Genomic DNA, 22,902 nt, shown 5'->3' with positions numbered 1-22,902 from the left:
TTTACTCCCAGTTCCTCCAGATCAGCCGCGTTTGACCGTCTCCACCACCTCTACCTCCTCCATCACCCTTGCTTGGATCCCTGGGGACAACGGGGGAAGCTCCATCAGAGGTTAGATTTTCTGTGAACAGAGAAACACCTGCCCTCTAAAAAATCATGTAGCTGATTTTGTGACGGATATTTTTCAATGTGCTTCACCGTCGTCCTATCATTTGTAAATAAGATAAGGGTTAGGGTTTCCAAATTTGGGAAACATTTTCATATCTGCAGCATTTTGTGCAAACAAGGCATTGCACAAAATGTGAAAATAAAAAAGGTAGAAAATAACCAACACAAAATATAACCATCTCAAAATTGAAAATAAAGCACAACTAATTAGTTAAATATATAAATGTTGACAGTGAAAGATACAAATCTGTAAACTATCTGTCAAATAAACACAATGAAGGGCCAAATTACAGCTAACAAGATGTTAAAATAGGTTATTATTACATAATTACAGCAACATACATTAGAATACTGCACATAACAGTGTAAACAATATCTGTAGGTAATAAATAGACACACTAAGACTGATTGTAGCTGAGTGTTGCCCCCTGGTGTCCAGCAGATGCAGCAGCAGGGAGCATGCTCCTCACAGTAGTTGTTCTAAAGGACTTGAGTCTGGTGTTTCTGCAGGATTTGTGCTGCAGTACTCGGTTGACAACACAGAGGAATGGAGGGACGTGTTCATCAGCTCCAGCGAGCGCTCCTTCAGGCTGGACAATCTGCGCTGTGGAACCTGGTACAAGGTCAAGCTGGCCGCCAAGAACAGCGTGGGCTCAGGACGCATCAGTGAGATCATCGAAGCCAAGACGCATGGAAGAGGTGAGGGGGCGGAGAAAGTGTTGAAGACATGCATGAAGCAGGAGACAGGCTATACATCTGGGGACATAAAGCTGAATATAGTTTTTGGCTTTTGCTTTTCAGTCCTGTTTAGTGTTTTAAAGGGGAACACCATCTAACATAGAAATTCCAATGTTTTATTCCCGTTATGAGAAAGACCTTGTGTTAAATCATCAAAATCATGAATTATATCAGAATGTGAAATCAAAAAAAAAAGTATGTTTTCGTGATGGTCATTGAAATATCCCAAGTACATTCAGGCATTATAGAGAGTCGGCAAAACAAGATCAGGAGTCAGAGCGGTCAGCTACCAAGCACCCTTGCTCTGGAACCAACTTTCTGTTTTAATCAGAGAGGCAGAGAGTGTCCAAACTTTTAAGAGTGCATTTTTAACAAAGCCTTCGGTTAGAGCTGGCATGTTTTATGTATTTCTATTGTCTTTTATTGTTATCTTGTTTTTTATTTTATTTTATTATCTTGTCTTCTCATTTTGCTGTAACTCCATCATTTACAATGTTGTTTGTTTCTAATCTGTAAAGCCCACTGAGACAAATGTGTTTTGTGATATTGGGCTATACAAATAAAGTTTTGATTATGATGTTGCTATCACTGGTGCCCTTCTAAACTCTGTGTCTTTTCTTCTCTTGGTGACAGAACCAGTATTCAACAAGGATCAGCCGCTGCTCACACACATCAACTCCACTCACGCGGGGATCAACCTGCAGGGCTGGACCAGCGGCGGCTGCCCCATCACTGACATGATGCTGGACTTCAGGCCCAAAGGCACCTGGGCGTGGCAGAGCCTTAAAGCCAACTCCACCTCTCAGCTGTTCCTCAGCGAGCTGCGCGAGGCCACCTGGTACGAGCTGAAGATGAAGGCCTGCAACAGCGCGGGCTGCGGCAACCAGAGCTCCCAGTTTGCCACCACCGACTACGACGGCAGTAAGTATCCTACATCTTTTCTATCCGAGTACCTTTCATTGACTTGTCTGTTGTAAATGTTCCCTTGCTTTCCGCAGGTACAATCCCTCCCATTAAATCCGCCCGTGGAGAAGGGGATGATGTGAAGAAACTGTTCTCCATCGGCTCTCCTGTCATCCTGGTCACCCTGGGCATCGCTTTGCTCTTTATAATCCGCAAGAAACGCAAGGAGAAGAGGCTCAAACGACTTAGAGGTGAGGAGGGAGAAAAAGGACAGATAAAAATTAACCTAATAATATAAATTTAAGGAAATATGGGGGATATGGGGATGCATTTCCTTGAGAGTGATCAAGTGGAAATTGACGAGTGAACTTGATGGATATCGCTATCAAACACTGATAAAAAATAAGGAATAATAACAATGCTGCTTATAATAATAGTACTAATAATAATAATAATAATTATTAGTATTATCTGTAAATATAGAAACAAGTTATACGTTCATATTTATTTTTTGTATTATTGTTTCACATCCTTCACTTTATCTGATTGTATTTACTCCTTTTTCTTTTCAATCTGTGAAGTTTCCCTGAATGTTCGATGTTGACGGTGGGGGTTGGGGGGAGGGGAGTTTTATTTTCCCATTTGTTAAAGGTCCCCTATTATGCAAAAAGCACTTTTTGATGTCTTTTATATATAAATATGTGTCCCCGTTGTGTAAGGAGACTCACAAAGTGTCAGAAAATACAACCCTCTCTCTTTTACTCCTTACACACATCTTTAAAAACGGGGGTACAAACGAGCTGATCCAGATTTGCTGCCGATATGATGTCATAACAGAAATGTGGGCTGGCTTTACATTGAACTCCTGGCAACATCCCGCCCACGTGACACGTCCCAACCTATCACCCCCCATAGGAGCTGACCCCCCTCCGCAGCACCTCTGTGTGTGTGTGTGTGTGTGTGTGTGTGTGTGTGTGTGTGTGTGTGTGTGTGTGTGTGTGTGTGTGTGTGTGTGTGTGTGTGTGTGTGTGTGTGTGTGTGTGTGTGTATTCAGCAGGATGTCTGCAGGAGGGACTTAGATTTGTTGTATATATAGTACATATAATGTCTCTGTTCTAGTGGTAAACACTGAGAAGTGTTTCAGAAATAATGCTGGATGTGGTTTGGAACATAACATGGGGTTTAATCACGGCAGCATTTAGCTGAGTTTTCTCTGTTAGAAACTTCTCTCTTCAGACAGAGAGCTGCATGCACTCCAAAGGGGCATGGCCAGCTTCAGCTCATTTGCATGAAAGGGAAAGTCACAGAATCAGCACTTTCGAAAACGGGGCTGAAACAGAGGGATAGTAGACATGCTAAAATGCATGATCTGTTTGGTATTTTGAGCAAAACAAGTCAGAGACATGTTTTTATATATAATTAACACCTATAACATAGGCCATAAAAGAGCATAATAGGAGACCTTTTATGTATGTATGTGTTTCTGTATGTTCTTTCTTTGTTATAAAACCCAATAAATATAATGTAAAAAAAAGGGAGACAGATAGAGATCGGTGTTATTGCATGTAATGAAGTTCATCGTTACAGCCAAACATAGTCTGACTAAGATCTTGTTTTCTTATAGATGCTAAGAGCCTCGCTGAGATGCTTATCAGGTAAGAGACTTTTTTAAGGGCATAGCTTTAGAGGAGGAAGTCATTTTTTTCATAGCGCAACTCCCAAATAGAATCTGACCAAATGTTTTTTCCATGTGTGTGAGCAGCAAGAACAATCGCAGTATAGACACTCCGGTGAAGGGCCCTCCTCAAGGACCGAGGCTCCACATTGACATCCCACGTGTCCAGTTACTCATCGAGGACAAGGAAGGCATCAAACAAATAGGCATGTGGCGAGACACAGACTGCTACTAGCTTATGTTAGTGATGTGTTTTTCCTTTTGTCTAACTGTTGTTTATCTTCATTTTTGCTACAGGAGAGGACAAGGCAGCGGTGCCGGTGACAGACACTGAGTTCAGCCAATCAGTGAATCCGCAGAACTTCTGCACAGGCGTGTCTCTGCACCACCAGGCCCTCATCCAGAACTCTGGGCCTCTGATCGACATGTCCGATATCCGCCCAGGCACGAGTGAGTTTGTTTTTCTAAGCAAAGAATGGGACGGTACATTAAATAGAGCAGGTAAATCCAAAGAGAGCAAATATTGGGAGTTTTATATAATGAGGTTTTGATGATGTTTGTCCAAGCTAAGGAATAATAAATCATCCGTCTTTGTTCGCTTCATCTAAACTCTTCTGTGGTGTAGGTGTGAATTAGCTACAGGTATGTGGTGTTATCAGTATCGACCATGAGAGCTGGTAATTAGCGGTTATAGCTATCAGATTAATTCATCTGTATCCCTAATCTCATATTGAATTTAACATCTTCCATTTGAGTCTGTTAAGTCAGTATCTAGCTTTCTTCATGATCAATACATGGATACACAGTCTTTGTAACACAGAGCTGTCCTCTGATCCTCTCTCAGACCCAGTGTCCAGGAAGAGCATAAAGTCCGCCCACAGCTCCAGGAACAGATACTCCAGCCAGTGGACGCTGAGCCGGCCGAGCCAGAGCCAGTCGACGGCCTCCGCCCGAACTCTGACCTCCGACTGGCGGACGATGGGCTCTCACGGCATCACCGCCACTGAGAGCGACAGCTACAGCGCCAGCCTGTCGCAGGACACAGGTGCGTCAATCAATGACACTGATAACTTACTGCTTTTAAATAGTTAAAATTGTAAAGCAAAAGCAAATAGCAGTTCTTCAATAAAAAAAAAACGGAAACGATTTTAGTTCTTGAAAAGAAAAATTCACTCTAATCTTCCCCGGGCAAATTGTATTCCACAGGTTATGTAATCCACCTCCAGTATGTAGTATCATTAAAGAATATCAAAAACAACAATTATAGCCGCAATACAGTGTTTTTGTCTAATGTTAGTCCATCCAGAGGCATCTAAACAATATATACATCATAAATGCATCTGTAAATAACAAACAACAGATAGTAAAGTCATTGCATTAAGCATCAAGGTTAGACATGAAACAAATGATGATATAGTTGCCCATTCACATAAAATCATAAACCATAAATGATGAATTAAGGACCAACAGTTTAAAAAAATACCTTAAATAAGGTTTTTTTTAAATCAGTCAAACCACCTACGGCAATGTTTTCCTCACTGTTTAAATCAAACCTGTGTTTTTTTAGTAAATGTACATTATGTATGTGTTCCAGATAAGGGTCGGAACAGCATGGTGTCCACAGAGAGCGCCTCCTCCACCTACGAGGAGCTGGCCAGGGCCTACGAGCATGCCAAGCTGGAGGAGCACCTGCAGCACGCTAAGTTCACCATCACAGAGTGCTTCATCTCCGACAGCTCGTCCGACCAGATGACCACAGGCACCAACGACCCCGCAGACAGCATGACCTCCCTGAGCACGCCCTCTGAGCCCGGCATCTGCCGCTTCACTGCCTCGCCGCCCAAACCGCAGGACTACGACCGCGGGAAAAATGTGGCGGTGCCCATTCCCCACCGCGCTAATAAAAGTAAGTACCAAAGGATGCATGAAACCTGACCTCTTTTTGACTCAGCACGGTAAAGATACTAAAGGCAGCAGATTCTTGCTTCTACGATTTTATTTTGAACCAGCCATACCCTGACACCGGACCGAGAGGAATGGGAAGCCAGAGACTCAATCCAAAGTATGACATTTATTACCAAAAAGAATATACAATAGGGCTGGAACAGATGTTTCTCCCAACAAATATAAATATGAAGCGGGGGTTAACTAGAGTCTGTGGGGAAAGGTATTACATGTACGTGTGTATACAGTTGACCAGACCGACTAAATCTACACAAAAAGGAAGGAGTCATACTGATATTTCATATGTCACGCGCAAAGTCCGGGTTTCTGTTCACACATTAAGAATCAAATTAAAAGTAACCAGTACCATGGTTTAGTATATAGGTATAAAAGCACGAAGAAAAGAAGAAACCAGTGATAAGGTCTATTACAGCAGCTAGGGAGGGTCAAAAAAGACAAGGAAAAACGCGTGATTACAATAAAACTAAACAGAAACTGTAAAATAGGATAGCTATAAGCATATACACTTGAGCATTATCAGCTTCTCCGGTTTTCCTATTTATAGAAATTTCTTTCATTTAAACGATTTTTTTCTGTGTTGGAACTCAACAGACACTGGAATGGCTGCCATACATTTAAGATTTAAGAAACATTTGGAGTGGTCTCTTAATTTTTTCCGGGGCTGTATACACCTTGCACACACAGATCATAGATCATTTCACCAATAGTTGGTATAGAAACAGCATTGCAATAGAAAAAGAAGGTTAGGTTAATTAAAATAATTGGATTCAGGATAGGATACAAGCTTAAAAACTATACATTTATTTTACAGGATATTCCTGTTGTATGTGGGGTGATGGTTGGACCTGCTGCGTTCCACTGCAGTCTGTTTCTGAACTAAAACAGGAAACTTTAATCTCAAACACTCCTCTCGCCCCTCTTAGGTGAATTCTGCAACCTCCCCCTCTACATGAAGACAGATCCATTCTTCCGCAAGCAAGGGGAGCTGCACGACCCGTGCCCAGCAGTGCCGCCGCGGGAAGCCTCCATCCGCAGCCTGACGCAGCGGGCGTACCACACCCAGGGCCGCCACAAGACTCTAGACCCCAGCAAGCAGCAGGTCCTGACGCTGGGCCACTCCGGGCTGAGCAGCCTGGGCGCCAGCTCGGGCACTTCCACCCTCCCCCAGAGGACTCTCACCATGCCCAGCTCCAACACCGCGGCCACAGCCTCCACCTCCAGCACGAGCAGCAACAGTAACAAGGTGGGCGGCTCCAGAGACTCGCTGCTGGAGAGTAGCTCCTCCGCTCTGGGGAGACTGCAGAAACAGAGCGCGGGGGCGTACTCCAAGTCATACACGCTGGTGTAGCCGCCGTCCTGCACAGACTTGCTGTCCCGCTGCTGCTCTCCAGTCTGGGTCAGAAAGGGCATGCCACCATCTTTCTATCAAACCTGACTAATGGTGATCTGCCCAGCGTGGCTCTAATTTTCTTCGGGATAGGTTCCTCCCGGACAGAGACCCAGCTAACCCTACTTTAATGTTCACCTGGGACTCTTTAAAAGAATTACTAACTCCAACTAACAGATCCAGCCGGCTGGTGCTCGGCTCGGCTCCGCCCGCAGGAGTAGCACAGCTAAAAAAACAGGAAGTGATTCTGTGGTCATTTGGATATATTGACTTTAATTGAGGAGCTGAAGCTCTTTGTTTATGACGATGAAGACTACGATAGCCAGTATGAAGCTGTGTGGCCATCCTGTCTCTCATGCGCACACGCATACTGTCCTCCATAGTTTCAGTATTATTGTCGATTTGCAGGACTTCCAGTTCAGTTCCCTATTCTTACTGTTTCTCTTGCCCTCTGTGTGTCTCCTAAAGTCCCAAAAAGATATTGGCATATGTTCTCTTTACGGTGAATCCAAAAGAAAAGATTCAGGTTGTCCTCCAAGAAAGATCGATCACATCAGCGCCCTGCACACACCTCTCTCCAGCTGAACAGTGTCTCACTTTTTAAACAAATCACGACAGCCCAAATAAGCCCGTTCTCACATCACAAATAGAGAATATTTGGTATTATAAAGAATTTACATATATATTTCTATGTAGGTATATTATTGACATTTAAATGAAATTATGACAAAGTATAAATTGTATGTACTACCATAGTGTAGTAGTATATACAGCAATTTAATGTTCATGTCAAATTTAAGAACGAGACAATCGCTCAATCATGGAATTTAACGAAGAGAAATTTAAAATAAAAAAGGTTGGACTAAAGAAAGAAATGTAAGTATGTATACGGGGTGCTCTGTATGTTACTGTATGAAGAGAAGAGTGTTTGTCTCCTGTATGGACATGGAGCGGCCCCTCCCAAGCCCAATGTTGAGAGGGGAAAATACTTTTAAAATGTTATTTTAGTTTGAGTTTCTGAAAGGAAGGCTGGGTCAACGAAGGATCGTCTCCCTGGTTTAAACTCTGCTGTTTATTATGGAAACAATCTAATGTCCTGTAGCGTTTAAAGACCCATGAATAAGGTTTATGTTCTGATACAGTATTAACGCAGAAAGGATCCCAGCGATGATGTGAATGAAGTCAAAATACTATAATATTGAGCGATGATATACGTCAGGGAGTTCAGCTTTGAAAAATGATATAATGATCACTCAATTGATATCTTTGTTGTTGCCCTGTCTGAAGTACTGTACATGTCCCGCCTTCTCCCCCCCCCCCCCCCCCCCCCCTTCCATTTTGTACATTCACACGTTACCTATTGGAATGTCTTTTGGAAGCATCTCCATGATAGCGTTTTATGTTTTCTATTTATTTATCCATTTTGCTTTGTTTGTTTGTTTAGGGGCCGGGGTGTCTGTTGGTTTTCATCCATCATACTCTATTTTTTGTTTTGTTTGGGGTTTTGTCAAATGTTTTGGTTCCAGAAGCCGAACAGCATTAAGGCCGGTGGGTAGATCCAAGTGAAATCAGGGACTCGTAGCTATTTCGTCACACAAACTGCTGTTGTGTAAATACTGGACTGTAGTCGGTCCGCAAACCAGAAGCATTCTGACTCCCCCCCCCCCCCCCCCCTTCAGATAAATTAAAAGTAAAAGTTCACCACCCTAAACATACTAGATCCATCACCTCCACCTCTGTCAGTGTTGTTTATAGATTAAGTCTTGTACATAAAACACAGTTTTGTATGAAGAGCTATTTTGTCAGAATAAATCAGGGGACACATCAGGGTCGAATGCCCCACTTTCAAAATTGAAATAGTATCAAAAATAAAAATATTTTACTTCTGAAATGGGCAAAAAAACACATTTTTCTTTCCCTTTATGTTTTTGATACTAATTTGTTGGATTTTTATTCTTTTTTAAAGGTTGTTTGATGTCGTCATTTGTCCTATTTACTTTTTTTATTCTCATTATTTTGTATTTTGTTCATCCTCAAAAAATCATTGCATGCTTGCTAAAAGGGAAAAATTGAAGGAAAAAACGTATGAAAAACAAAACAAACAAAAAAAAATGTTGAGGGTATCCCAAACATTTGTTTGAGTTGCTTGTTATAGCAATTGCTTGTGTTCAAAAGTACATTTTCTATGAAAAGAAAGCAAAAACTAAAAAGATCATTCTAACACCTTGTGCAATAAAGCTATCTTTCATACGTCATGGCTTCTGTCGTTCTCAACAGGTTTGTTTGCATCTGGAAATGTTTTTATTGCCATTTGTTTCAGATTAAGAGGGGAGGGGTAGTGCTATACAGGGAGTGTTGTCGGACCGACCTGTGAGCGAAGAATCTGGTGTTGGTGCTCCGATTATATGAACATATAAATAGATATCCAGTATGAAATGAGAATCCAATAACAATAGATAGTCAACATATACAGACATATTCTATCCAAAGCGACTTTCATACACCCAATACTGTGGCCGATCCCCACAGGAGCAACTTGAGGTGAAATGTCTTGCCAAAGGAAACAACGACATTCTGACTGCAGTGGGGATTGAACCAGTGCTCCACCAATCCAAAGATCGGGCCACTAACCCACTGAGCCACATCGTCTAACATGCCATCCCTCAATTATACTGACTTTGGGGAATGCCAGCAATTTATCATCACAATATTTATGCCTTATCTTCAGAAAATCCACACCAACACGTTGTAATGAATGCTTTCTGTTATGTATTTAAAGTATCCAGCCAAAACTACAGTTTCCCTGAGGATTATGTTTATTTATTCAGACTCAGAAAAATGCTTCTTCACATACAGAGATGATAGACAGCAAGTGAACACTTTGTCCTCAAAGTTTATGTTTTGGAAGCAGGGAAAATGGGCAAGAGTAAGGATGTGAGCGACTTTGACAAGGGCCAAACTGTGATGGCTAGACGCCTGGGTCAGAGCTTCTCCAAACCTGCAGCTCTTGTGGGGTGTTCCCGGTCTGCAGCAGTCGGTACTTGCCAAAAGTGGTCCAAGGAAGGAAAACGAAAGGGTCATGGTCGGCCAAGGCTCATTGATGCACCTGGGGAGTGAAGGTTGGCCCGTTTGGTCCAATCTAATTGAAGAGCTTGAAACAGTTAATGCTGGTTCTGTTAGAAAGCTGTCAGAACACACAGAGCATCACAGTTGGTTGTGTATTGAGCTGCGTATTCTGACCCCTTCATGGAGATGGTATTCCCTAATGGCCTCTTTCAGCAGGATAACGCGCCCTGCCACACTGCAGAGACGGTTCAGGAATGTTCTGAAGAACACGACAACAGCACAAGGTGTTGAATTGGCCTCCAAATTCCCCAGATCTCAATTCAATCGAACATCTGTGGGATATCCTGGATAAACAAGTCCGATCCATGGAGGCCCGTCCTCGTAACTTACTGGTCTTAAAGAATCTGCTGCTAACGTCCTGGAGCCAGACCCCACAGCACACCTTCAGAGGTCTAGAGGAGTCCAGGCCTCGACGGGTCAGGGCTGGTTAGGCCGCAAAAGGGGGACCTACACAATATTAGGCAGGTGGTCCTAATGTTGCGGCTGATCGGTGTACATATATCCAGTTACAAGGGACTATAATATGAAATCTGGGAAAAGGGGGGTAGCCATTTGGGTTTTAAAAACATAGTTATACTGTAGTAATACGTACCTAATATAATATTATGGGGTACAGTGCCACCATCAATGAGCAACAAATGGAAATGTGGGGGTTGATAGGGGGGATGAGTTGCCCGTATACATCTGTTGTGTTTTAAATAACTGAACTTTTTTATGTTTAAAAGTATTTCAATAACTGAATAACTATAGGGTACACGGGGAACACATGAACGAACCTCATACCCTGTAGAATAATCAGGTTATACATTGAACACTATCAATATTAATAACCATCCTGAACAGCCTGTAACTTAACAGGAGAGGGGGGGTAGTGACAGGCTGCAGCTCACAGAGGGCATGTCCACGGCCGCCATCGATTTATTCCTGTAAGCGCTTAATGTGCCAATATCAATGAAAAGTATAATTAAACTCTATCATGTGATAGGCCTCATTCAGTGAAATGTGTGGCATATATTTTTTTAGGAAACATCCTCAATTTCTCAGAAATGTGCTCAATAACATCATCCGCATAAACCACAGCGTCTGTAATCTCAGGCTGCTGAGTTTGCAGATGAATGTACTGATTGAACTGATTCCACACCAAACAATCACATAAATAATGTTGTATAAACTAATGTCAAAACCACTCTTCTCTGATGTACCTTATATAGAAAAAACATAAAGGTACAAAAGATATATCGGACTTTTTTGAAGTCAGATGTGCTATTTTATTTGTGAAATTGTGCAGAAAATAGACTGTAAAAATAGAAAAGCGTGTCAACATAGGTACAGCAGGACACAGTGACTGGTATTCTACTTTTGAATCGAGTGTTACATGATAACCAGGGTAACACGTGACCAGACGCCCACCTCTTCTCCCTCCTGTAACTCTATTCAGCCACAAGAGGGCACTACCGCATTATACTGTCCAGTCACTCTGCAAGGGTCAACGGATACCGTGTGTGTGTGTGTGTGTGTGTGTGTGTGTGTGTGTGTGTGTGTGTGTGTGTGTGTGTGTGTGTGTGTGTGTGTGTGTGTGTTCGTTCTACCAAAACTGTGCAGTCACTCATGAAGGATATGCTGTGAATAATTGATGTGTTTCAGAGTCACCTGCCCTGTGGCAGAGGTCTTTCTGTAAGTAGGATGTGTTGTGCAGAATCTTTCCTCTGCTTCATTGAGAGTTTTGAAGACTTTTAAATTAAATGTTGATTTAGCTCGGCCCTCCGTTTATCTTTAGTTCGCATTTATGCATTGTTTAGCAAGGTGTCCATCAGCAGTTTTAACCACTAGTGAGATATGTGGATAATTATAGCCTGTCTGATATTTTGTCAGGTGACAGCATGGTGCAACAGGGGCTTTTGAAAATGAGCCATGAGCCCTCCCCTCCAATTTCACAAAATGCTGACATTTTTGTGCAGCTAAATTATATGCTTTTTATTCTTGATTTCCCCGGGCTCCTTTGTTGTGACAACATTAATTTAACTGCTAGCATGTGGCTGTGTAAATTAGAATCAGACATTAAGTACCAATTTCTTTTCAACGTTGAAAATGTGTTATCAATGGATGGAGATACCTAAAAGATTATTAAAAGGCTCAATGAAAGACACAAGGAAGCTTAGAACAATTTTACAAGATTTAATTTATTAACTATTATACAGTTCACATAAGGCCTTCATCTTCAAACACTGGTCTCAGTTGGACAAATTCCATGGTTTGCTCTTGGTGCACAGTACATAAACTTTTCACGTTTCAGCTATTTCACTCCAGCATTTTGTTTTTGTTCTCGCACTAATTTTCATGTTTTAAACCTGGGAGAGGCTTGCCTCCTCCTCCCTTTGTGTGTTTTTTTTATTTTTTAAATCATGCACTAAACTTAAGTGGCCTTGAACCATTCACAAAAATTGTAAAAATGGACTTTCAATCATTGAAATACACACTAGAAATGATTTCTACCATTGACTAACGGGTGGTGTTCCCCAACATACAAATAAACAACCATTATAGAGGAGTATGCACTCACTTTTTGCCCATTGAGCAGCACATTTTGCCAAAGGTTGTGTCAGAAGTGGTAAGATTATATACTCCCGGGAGTCGTGTTATAGTGGGGAAGGTGCCGGAGAGCTCTGAGCGCTTTGAGAAGAGCCCTCAGCCCCAGGAACACGTAAAATGACTGACTTCCAAACAGCTTTCCCAAAAGTACCAGTCGGTGGTGATCCCAAATACTACGATGCCAGACTAGTCTGACATTGTTGCAACAAAAAAACGCCACGGTCCTTCAGAACCTCAGTGTCTGGGGGGGCATTTTTTAAAACACAGAGCTCCCTCCTCCTGAATGTATCCCATACACCATTTTTTTTACTTCTACTGGTCATTGTATTGTGTAGCAGGACTAGCGGTAACAGTGCGTTGAAAATACTAAACCTTCTGAGTCAAAGGTCCTTAATATTAGATGAGTACAAACAGCTTTAGATAGACAGCCACAGCAACACGTCCAGCATCCTATCATGTTTCAAGCGTTTGGTTTCAATAGACACCAGATGGCAATTGTGTGGTGTTATGGTACAATTAGGTTACACATTAAAAAATGGCAAAATGTTCTCCTTCACTTGACTGATAGCAGGAAGATTCTTCTGATATTATATCGGTGTAATTAAACCAAACTTCCCTAAACATCCGCTCTGATCAACCGACAGCTAGAAAGAAGACCATCTCTAAAAGAAAACCATTCCTTCACATGGCTGGGTGATTATGAGCAAATTCAGATTTCCCATCAACCTCAAATGGGACTTCTGGATCCACTAAGAAGAACGTAAGTTTTTACAAAAAGCCTGCACTGATGCCACATTCAGCCACTAAATACAAACAATATGGACAATTAACAAACGTGGCATTTCTTCAAATTTAATACTACACTATCAAAAAAGTGCTTCAGGTACGTTTGTGGATACAAAAAACAAGTTTGATGTAAACAAAGTTTGATCTACCAGAGCTCTGTAGAGGCAATGGGTATGGCTGTTTGAGCTGTGAACTTAAAAACACACAAGAAAACAGAATGTCAACAAAACAAGAACCCTTTAGAGGGGAAAACAACAGTGATCATTAAAGTGCATCCCTGGATGTGTAACCCCCCCCCCCCCCTTTCCCTCCCCATGCTGACCACTCAAGTAGAGCCAATGAGAAAACCCAAAGGTAAACCTCAAATCGCCGCCCAAAGGACCTACAGAAGAGCAGTCTAAAAATCCAGTGGCAGTACTTTCAGGATGAACAAAACAACAGTTTCACACGGATAAAAACAAGATGGCCACAAATCAATTCTTCCAGCTTGGCTTTAACGTTTCTATTTCTTGGTAGTGTAGGATAAGAGGAGGCTGTAGATGAGAGGCTGTGACGGACTCCTCTGGCCGTGTGGTAACCTTCCGGCGAGAGGGGGCTCAGAGGCCAGAGGAGGAGTCACTGATAATGGTCGCTTTGCGCCCTGATGCACACAAGTATGGACACAAATGGCAGGATAGTGAAGTTTCTCCTTCACTCCCTCCTCCCTTCATGACCTCAGCTGTCCAGAGTGGAAGAGGTGGTGTGCAAGTGCACGCTTCTTTTTTCTTATTTTTTTCTTTTTAGTGTATAGGTGATAAGGTCCAGCATCATCTTGGGCACATGTGGCGTCACCGTCTCTCACAGCGTCTCTTGTTCGGCAGGGGAGTGGTGGGAGTGGGGGTGCTGGTGGAGGGGAGGGAGCAGGGACTGCAGGGGAGACTGGGGGGTGGTAGGCGGAGACTGCTGCAGAGGGCTGAAATGTGCAGCGTTGTGGGGCGGAGACGAACGGTAACAGGAGTAGGCAGAGCTGAGGGTGGTGGTGGGGGAGGCGGGGAGACCCGCGAGGCCTGTGGGGGAGTCGAGGAGGGGCTGGTTGTAGAAGAAGAATGCACACTGGTGGATGAAGATCTCGATGATTGTCTGGTAGGTGCGCGTGGCCGTCAGGGCGTCCATAGTGGTGAAGTCCGGCCGCATGAGGGTGGGCCAGAAGCAGATGGACAAGTTCTCACTGGTCATCAGGTTCAGCCGGTGCAGCTGGCTCACCCTGAGGAGAAAACAAACACACCACAAGTGACTCATCATATACTGAAAAAAACAAGACAACACATCCATCAGTGATTTAAACAGTGGTCTTACTTGTGCAAGTGGCTCACTACATATTTGAAGACATCATAATTCTCCCTGGGGAACCTCCTCAGGACATCCTTCATGGTGTAGAGCCTCTGCTCCCGGTCATTGATTTCTGCACACAGAGGGAAGCTGCCATTAATACTCCTTGTTGCCCACAGCCATTTGAATGTCTCTGTACTACCATGAATATTATTTTGTGAACACTAAGCAAAACAGATCCTCCAAAACTTTCCCAGCACCCCCCACCCTCCCTCCTAAAGAAATAATCTTTTTTTTATGTTCTTGTGAAGACCCTCCCTGCTCAGCAGTGTTTGCTTACTGAAAGCATCCAGTAGGTCCTGCTGCAGAGGACAAGGCACCAGGGGGTCCGGCAGCTCAGAGAAGAAGCTTTTGAGGCCTCCAGCCACAGTGTTTATGGCATAGTCTTTCTCCACCAGGTCCAATCCGTGGTCTGTACGAGGAGAAAGAGAGCGTTAGAGGGAGCATAGAAAACATACAGCCATCAGGAGCAACATTCAGCTGCATGTCACTTCCCTTTAGCAACTCTCTCTTTATGTTTTGAGGAGGCAGACACATAATTACACGTCAAACAAGTCTGATGATGGGCTCACCCTGCTCAAACTGCCTCTGCATGCCTTCCATCTCTGACTTGTTGCCGCTTACTCGGTACAACCCCTCAGTATTCAGCCCTGAGGAAAAGAGAGTGCATCATAGAGAAAATAGGGATGACATGGGGTGGGGGGCCCAGTGGGAAGCAAGCAAAGCACAAACACTCTGAAATAGAGTGCTAGCAGCGTCTCCGGGATAACTTCACTGAATAAATCCACGTATTACTTTCACATAAGATATGGTCACACACAGGTAATCATAATGTATCATCAATAACATTAGAATTATTAAGCTGCAGTTAGGAAATAAAACTCACGAATTTCCTTTCCTAAATCAGATTTTGCTCACATGCAGAGCAGCAAAATGTGTAAAAGACAACGTACCTGTGGTCTCAATGTAGCGGACACACTTCTCGATGAAGAGCGGGATGGGTCTGTCTGGGGAAACCACATTCACTAGAGGGACCCCGAAGTAAGTGCTCTCCGGGGGCTTGGGAATTGCTGGACGAGGCTTTGTTCTTGTTTTCTGCAGAAAAAAGGAAGAGAGGACTCCATTGGTGTCTCCAACACGGATAATTAGGATGTTTCTAAGTGGCACTTGTTGAATTTAGTCAGAAGCTTTATGTGGATCCTCCCCAACACATTATAAACTGATTAAACAGTGCCCCCCCCCGCAAATATTATACCATCTGTAAACCTGCTATCATAATACCTATAGGAATGACTGCAGTTAATCATTCCGACAACATTTAAGAAAACAGTTGACAATTAGCTACTTTTCTAAAGGATTGAAGGAGCTGAATACACACCTTGGCTGTTCGTCGCAGGCTCTTCAGAATGTTCCTCTTTTTGGGGTCCTCGCTCTCCTCGTTCAGACTTTCGTTTTTCAGGGTCCCGAAGTCATCCTCCTTGGTCTTTGGAAGAGCTCCCATCTCATCGTCGCTACCTATGAAGCTTGTGCGGAAGCTGCTGAACTTGCCGAGCCGCTTGGAGCGGTCGCGGTAAAGACGAGGCTTCACCCCCGCTGCTGAGAACTTCCTCCTTCGCTCCAGGGAGCTGCTGTCTGCCTCGCTGTCAGAGCCGTTTCCGTTAGAGTGCATCCTGTTGGAGTTGCGGATAGTGATGATTTTGCCTTGCGTGCTGTCGTGTGGGACCGAGTAGATTATCTCTTCATTACTGGGGCGGGGTTTTGAAACGGCGTCGATGGGTTCGGCGTAGTCGGAGGGATCGTAACCCACATCCCCACCAGGAACCCAGGTAACCGCAGAGGGGAGGGAGCGACGGTGACCCATCGTATCCATATACGGGTTACGGCTCACCTTCCGGAAGTCAAAAGTGACGCCTGGTTTAACTCTTGCTTGTGGGGGTATTTTGTTGTTGAGTTTGTTCTCAAAGTCTCTGATTTCAGAGATGACAGAGATGTCACTTGAATCTAAGTCAGGTAGGTTGAAGCCCCCACCATGAGAAGTGAGTGTGCCATCATAGTACGGCGGAGAAGGCTCTACATCGTCCTCTGAATCCAGAAACATGGTGACGGGACTGGGAGAACTGCAGCGTGGGGAGTATACGTTTTCATTGGTGCATGCTTCAGCCACATTATCGTACATGTGCGTTGCCTCCACGATGTTGCGTTTCTCTACCACCTCCATCAGAAAAGAATGGAACATTTCTATCCTGTGCAGACCTCCCACAACCCCCCCAGATCCACAAACCACACTATTGAAGCGACCCTCGATCTCATGGGCTAGCTCCTCGCCCTGGATCTGCTGCTCACAGGCGTAGTCGCTGTCAGTGAGCTCGGCCTGGCTATCTCCCACCGCTAGCAGCTGAACCGGGATGATGTCCTGAACCTCACACAGGAATGCACAAAGCGTCTCCAGGGAGGCTTTTCGGGAGACCGAGTACACAGCAATATAGCCGTGCACTAACCTGCTCTTGCGCAAAGTGAAAGAGGCGTGGTATGAGAGCAGAGAGAGCTCTATCGCCAGCTTGTGTCCGCCAACGGTCTGCTCCAACAGCACAGAGGTGCCACAATTAGACATGGGCCTGCAGTGCTGATTCATCAGAAAAGGGGATAGGAGCTGCTCGACGTCATAGGAGTCCCCACACATTAGGCACATGACAATTCGAAGGTCTGCCTCTTGCGCTGGCTGATGAGGGGAGTCTCTGAGCCCTGGAGGCTCAGGGAGGAGGGGCGGGGAGCTGCTACTAAAGGATGTGCTCCTCCTAATATCCAGGAGGCCCCTCAGCACCTGGTTGATTTGGGACTCATTGACGTTATGGCCATAGCCCACACCAGGGGAGGCAGGGTCTAAAAAGCTACACTGCAACCTCCTTGCCACCTGCTGTCCCTGTGTGATTAGGTGTAAGGCAGTTTCTCCACCAATATCCACATATGATCCTACACCTCTTTTAGTGACTAGGAGCAGTGAGGTTGGCAGCTGCGCTAGCTGGCTGTCTCTTCGTCCTAGAGTTGATTCCCTTAGTCTCTCAAGGCTTTCAATCACATAGGAGAGGGACTCTTTTGAGTTGTACAGACACAGACATCCATGAGGGGTGAAAGTGGGGGTGTTGAAGGAATTTACTGGAAGACGTACATTTCCCTCAATCGGCCGCAGCGTCAATTCATACATCTTCCCATCCAACACGTACCAGTCATCATTTGTGCAGAGAGCTCTAATCTCATTGGCAAATTCTCTGGCCAGTCCATCCTTCCCTAGTATGACAAGGTTGATTCTGTCAGCTTTGGTGTCCCCAAAATGAGCTTTCACATCGAAAAAGGGGTAACATGTGGGGAAACGTGAAACTAAAAGTTGTTCAATCTTAAAGTCTCCGCAGTGAGGACTGCTAGGGCAGGTCTCCTTTGTAGGATGATAGACAAAGTGGATATGCTTCAACACCAGAGCATCTCTTTCAGCTGGAAGCTTTTGTAGCGCCTTGAACCTCTGTTCCTCGCCCAAAACCTCCTGAATTGCCCCCATCTTCTCTTTGCTTGGCTTGGCATCCACCTCAAGCTCATAAAAAAGCTCAGAGTACTCCAGTAGTAGCTCTTGGAAGTCTTCTTTAGCACGGTCAATGATTTCCTTTTGATGGCGGTTGTACAGGTCCAAGTACTCCGTCTCTTCGAGCCACTGGTAGAACTCTTCATTCATGATAAAGCTGCGGGACTCCTCCCATGGCCTACCAGGTGTGACAAAAGGAGATGAAGACAACTTGTGTTTGAACTCCAGCCTCATCTCTGCCCGCCTGCACTCATTACGCAGATGTTCAAGGTGGCCATTAAATATGTCCTCTGCTTCACCTGTCTCCAGTAGGTCTGAAGGGATTCGCTCATCTTCCATGTTGTCGATGTGAGATGTATCCTCCCATGGTGAGTCCTCCAGAACAACAAACCAATGGGCAAAGTGCTGCTTGGACTCGAGGACCTTCTGTACCCCAGACCAGCTCAGCTGATCTATCTCATCAAGGTCAGGCACTAAAGAACTAAGTGCTAAAGGAAGAGTGCTTAAGTATATTTTGCGACGCCTCTCAATGTGCTCCTGTTTCAGACGGTAGACATGCTGTTGGAAAAGCTTCTTGCACTTAGCTGTTCCCTCCAAGAAGACATATTCTTTGTACTCTGGAGAGGTGTTCATGCGTCGACTGGTATTTACCCAGGTTTCGTTATGATTCTTGACTATGCGGTTGATAAGCCACTCATAGCGATCCTTGGCAGAAGCTATCTGCTGACTCTGGAGCTTTAGGGCTTCAAAGTAAGGTATGATCTTGGGCTTACCCCTGCCCTTATCAATAAGCTGAACCAACGTGAGGAAGGCAAGGTCCACATTTATATTAGAACGTGCAGATGTCTCAACTACTGGTAGACTCTTTTTTGTAATGCCAAAGGTATGCGCATCTTTGATGTAACGTTCAACTCCTTCATCACATTTGGTGAGGACCAGCACAATGGGCTTCTTAGTCTTGCTAATATGGCCGTACAAATTTGTGACAAATTTCAGCTGGTCATCAAAGTTGCGGTTCATGCCCCGGCTGACATCAACACAAAGCAGGAAGCCATCCACCTGCAGCTTGCCCTCTGGCATTTGTTTTTGCTCGAAGTCTTGCTCCAGGCCCAGCTGATCTGTACAGAAGTACATGAGCTTCTCTGCGGAAGCCAGCTTGGTTCCGGCCGCCCGTTTGATATAGGGCTGCATAGCAGTGCTACGATGAGGCTGAAATGTCTGGTCATCAATGAATTCAGTTTGCTCAACGACATGCATCCTGCACTCAGGCCCCTCTTCGAAAACCCGGGATACCTCGCCCCAAAACAAAAAGTGATCATTATTAACCACTCGACCCCCAAAGTCACTGGTGCTCAACACTGATGTGTGGTCCAGGTAGAAGTCATCAGCACTTGGCCGCACATACCTATTACACAGGCAGGATTTGCCAACCCCACATTGCCCCTTTTCTTTCTCAGTTCCTGACAAACCCACCACAATGAGATTGTAAATGGGTGCCCGTGCATCTTGCTTTTTTGCCATCATAGCCTGCTGACGCTCATCCTGCCACAAACAGGCACTGTTTAAAGGAGTTCACTTCTACAGAGGAGATCAGATTTCACTTTCTTCTGCTGGTCTTCGACTTTAATAAATGGCCATGCAGTGATATGAGCAGATGGTTCTTTTATTCAGTCCTTCTGTGATATCAGATCCTGTGAAAAAACAGAAAATAAAAATAAAAATCAGACCAACTGGGTTATGAACAGAACAACATTTTTGAATTAAAATGGGTAAAAAGGTCAGACCCTAAACCCTAGGACAACTATGGTCAAATAAAAACATAATGTTAAAACGTGCTTTATTCACACGATAATGGTCTTTGTTATTTTTTGTTATGTTACTTAGAGTATTTTTATACCATGATACATTCCACATAATCATTGCAAATGTCAACTTGCATAAGGCCTTTTCCCTTCACAGTAATTAAGTTTGACTAATTGGAGAATGAAAATGATGACAGGGCCATTTTATTGTGTTTTGTGCCCATTTCCTTTGTATACCAAAAGATATTAAAGAAGTGGACCTTGTCAGTGATAAATGTAAGGCAGAATGTTTCGAGGGGAACTAAGGCAGGTTCAACTTACTACTGGGCTCTGAGAATTGTCCATGATCGTAAATATTATTATTACTATAATGTCAATTAAACTTCATTTCAAATGGGAAAAACCCACAGATTTTTGCAAATGTCATTACATTTTAAAACTGATTTATTTTCCAATTGTGTAACAACTTTTATTATCAATAAATAATTAATCTGTGTAATTAATTATTTATTCAAATAACTGTGTTTATATCATGTCAAATCACATCGTATTTCCTCTGAGATGAAGATGAGAAAAAACCTATTCTGTCTCCACAACAGTCCAAATTCTAAAGTTAAAGTAATTAAAGTATTTTATTTAATATCAAATAAAACTAAAAGAAATCTGTCTTTACACCCAAGTCAGACATAGCCTTATATCAAGGTGAATCCATGATATAAAAAAGGTATCACTAATTAATCCTACCAGAAAACATATTGGGAGTAGTGCTTTTTAAATGACAATGTCAGCTGATCAGTGAGTGGTGTGACAGCATGAAAATTAATATGATGTAGAGTTCTTCGACCTAACTGAAACAGCAGCTATCAGCCCAATCTCCACAGACAAATCAGTGACTGAATAAAGAACTTATTAACAGGGAGACAGAACAATCACTGCAAAGACACTGAACTTGCTCATTGGGAGACTTAATGCCAATAGGCCAACTTCTATTATCATAGCATTGATAAATGCATCCAGTATAATAACATTGATGCATTTCTGATGTGCTCATAATTTCAATAGCAGGCAAAAAATAATTAGCACTGAATTTCAATTGTGTCTGATTGACTGGAGTGAAACATCATGACAAATGAAATAATGATGAAATGAACAACATGTAACACGAAGTGTCCACACATTAGAAACAAACAGCTCTGGCAGGGTCAAAAGCAACCATGGGCAGTCCACACCGCTCAGCTGAGCTAGGCCTGATACCAAAATGCAGACAAGTTCTTTACGAATAAAAACAACCACACTGCCCGGTCTATCGGAAATAAAAACAGTTTACTAAAGCACACACTAAATCAATTCCATTTATATAACCAACATGGCTAAGATATGATCTAGTAACGGTATATGTTTAGCAAAGGATTAACAGTTAACATGGGCTTTAGGGTGCACACAGAGGGGCTGACCACGCCAGGCCTGTCTACATAATGAAATTGCAGAGCCGAAATTTGGGATAGTCTACCTTCTCCACACCGACAATGTTTAAAGGGAATTTATTTACCCAGCTGGCTGTAGGGTGCAGCCCTCCGCAGCTTCAGGAGGAAATAACCCATAAAGAATAGCATAGTGTAGGGTACATACCATCGCATTTTCTCCCTTTCTCCTCCTGCATCTGTCAGGCCAGCCCTTGCCGCAGCCCTCGCCTCCTGATGTGCATAAGCATAAAGCCGCAGAATGCACTATGGGTCCTCTCAATTCACATATAATACTAATAAAACAAAAACTTGTGCGATGGCGTACTTAGATTTAAATATCCATTACCCATGCCTGGATTCTCTTGTCCAGCATCACCCTTAACGTTGCAATTAAACACGGGGAATGAAAAATAAATATCCCAAATGCTAGAACAATCCGATTTGTTCTTGCAATGGGGTTTCCTGTTGAGAAATCCAGGCGTATAAAAATCTGCTTAGCCGTCTTCCTCTCGGTTCACCACGTTGCTTTTTCAATAATTATTCTGTCCATTGTTGTTCCCACATAATGCTGGGCCGGCCGCGCACACGAGAGAGACAACGGTGAGTTTGTTGCAATCGCCGTGGTGTATTGTCTGAAATAATGTTTCTACTGGAACCGAAACTGTTCATGCCCTGGTCAATTCATGAGCAGATTGCGTGTGTGAAAGTACTATTTCTGCCAGCTTTCCGATAATGGCGGCGGCCCTCCTCCCCGGACCTAGTTCTCCTATTCTTTTCTCTGGGAAAAGGGAGCTGTGGAGAGAGGAGCAGCGGAGAGACTCACCCAGCGGCGCCCTCACACAACTGCAGCAGGTCGCTGCTCTATGCGGGGCTCGTTACTCCAAAGTAATCTATTTCTCACCATTCAGACTCTATTTATAAGACTTACCACACTTAATGTTCCATAATTGTTACTGACATGTCTACCTATGGAAAGTACGTGTTACAGGGCTGCGTTAACTGTTTTGTTGGGTTAAACGAACCAAAATAAAGTGGGGATTTATGTGATTTATAACGTGGCGTTACTCATGTAATGATAGCTTACGGAGATAACGTACGGCTATTTTTTTCCGTAACTAAGTTACAACTTCTATGGTTTTATCGTAAACTAATGCTACTTTAACATTACAAACTAAATTAAATATGTATTTTAATTTTTAATAAAAAAAAAAAGACTGCATTGCTCTGAAAAAAAACAAAAACGGTTAGCGTTCATTTAAAACGGTGAGACACGTTAGCCTCTTTAATGCTAACCAGCAAGCATACCATTACAACAAAGTAAAGTTGGCTGATGCAGCAAACAAACAAAAAATAATATTCACG

At 43.5% G+C, this 22,902-nt stretch overlaps 2 protein-coding genes across 2 annotated transcripts in view; one reads left to right on the top strand and one right to left on the bottom strand.

Annotated features, from left to right (window-relative positions):
• Nucleotides 1–8,158, top strand: part of LOC134872233 (cell adhesion molecule DSCAML1-like) — a 55,263-nt gene extending 47,105 nt beyond the window's left edge. Inside the window, exons 24-33 of the mRNA XM_063895439.1 lie at nucleotides 12–110; nucleotides 678–866; nucleotides 1,539–1,826; nucleotides 1,904–2,059; nucleotides 3,433–3,463; nucleotides 3,571–3,689; nucleotides 3,784–3,933; nucleotides 4,304–4,528; nucleotides 5,078–5,389; nucleotides 6,372–8,158. Coding sequence (XP_063751509.1) covers nucleotides 12–110; nucleotides 678–866; nucleotides 1,539–1,826; nucleotides 1,904–2,059; nucleotides 3,433–3,463; nucleotides 3,571–3,689; nucleotides 3,784–3,933; nucleotides 4,304–4,528; nucleotides 5,078–5,389; nucleotides 6,372–6,796 — 1,994 coding nt within the window. The 3' untranslated portion in view covers nucleotides 6,797–8,158. The remainder of the gene's footprint in view (nucleotides 1–11; nucleotides 111–677; nucleotides 867–1,538; nucleotides 1,827–1,903; nucleotides 2,060–3,432; nucleotides 3,464–3,570; nucleotides 3,690–3,783; nucleotides 3,934–4,303; nucleotides 4,529–5,077; nucleotides 5,390–6,371) is intronic.
• A 3,962-nt stretch (nucleotides 8,159–12,120) lies between these two features.
• arhgap35b (Rho GTPase activating protein 35b) lies at nucleotides 12,121–22,373 on the bottom strand. The gene is made up of 7 exons (XM_063894605.1): nucleotides 21,707–22,373; nucleotides 16,083–19,966; nucleotides 15,658–15,799; nucleotides 15,277–15,354; nucleotides 14,985–15,116; nucleotides 14,672–14,777; nucleotides 12,121–14,579 (listed from the first exon to the last, which is right to left on the bottom strand). Exons 2-7 carry the CDS (start codon nucleotides 19,797–19,799, stop codon nucleotides 14,174–14,176), a joined length of 4,581 nt encoding a protein of 1,526 aa, XP_063750675.1. The 5' UTR covers nucleotides 19,800–19,966; nucleotides 21,707–22,373; the 3' UTR covers nucleotides 12,121–14,173.
• Between the last annotated feature and the right edge of the window lie 529 nt (nucleotides 22,374–22,902).

This window comes from Eleginops maclovinus, chromosome 11, assembly GCF_036324505.1.
Source record: "Eleginops maclovinus isolate JMC-PN-2008 ecotype Puerto Natales chromosome 11, JC_Emac_rtc_rv5, whole genome shotgun sequence".
NCBI lineage: Eukaryota > Metazoa > Chordata > Actinopteri > Perciformes > Eleginopidae > Eleginops > Eleginops maclovinus.
The sequence above is the reverse complement of the archived record's forward strand: the minus strand, read 5'-3'. Positions and strand labels throughout refer to the sequence as shown.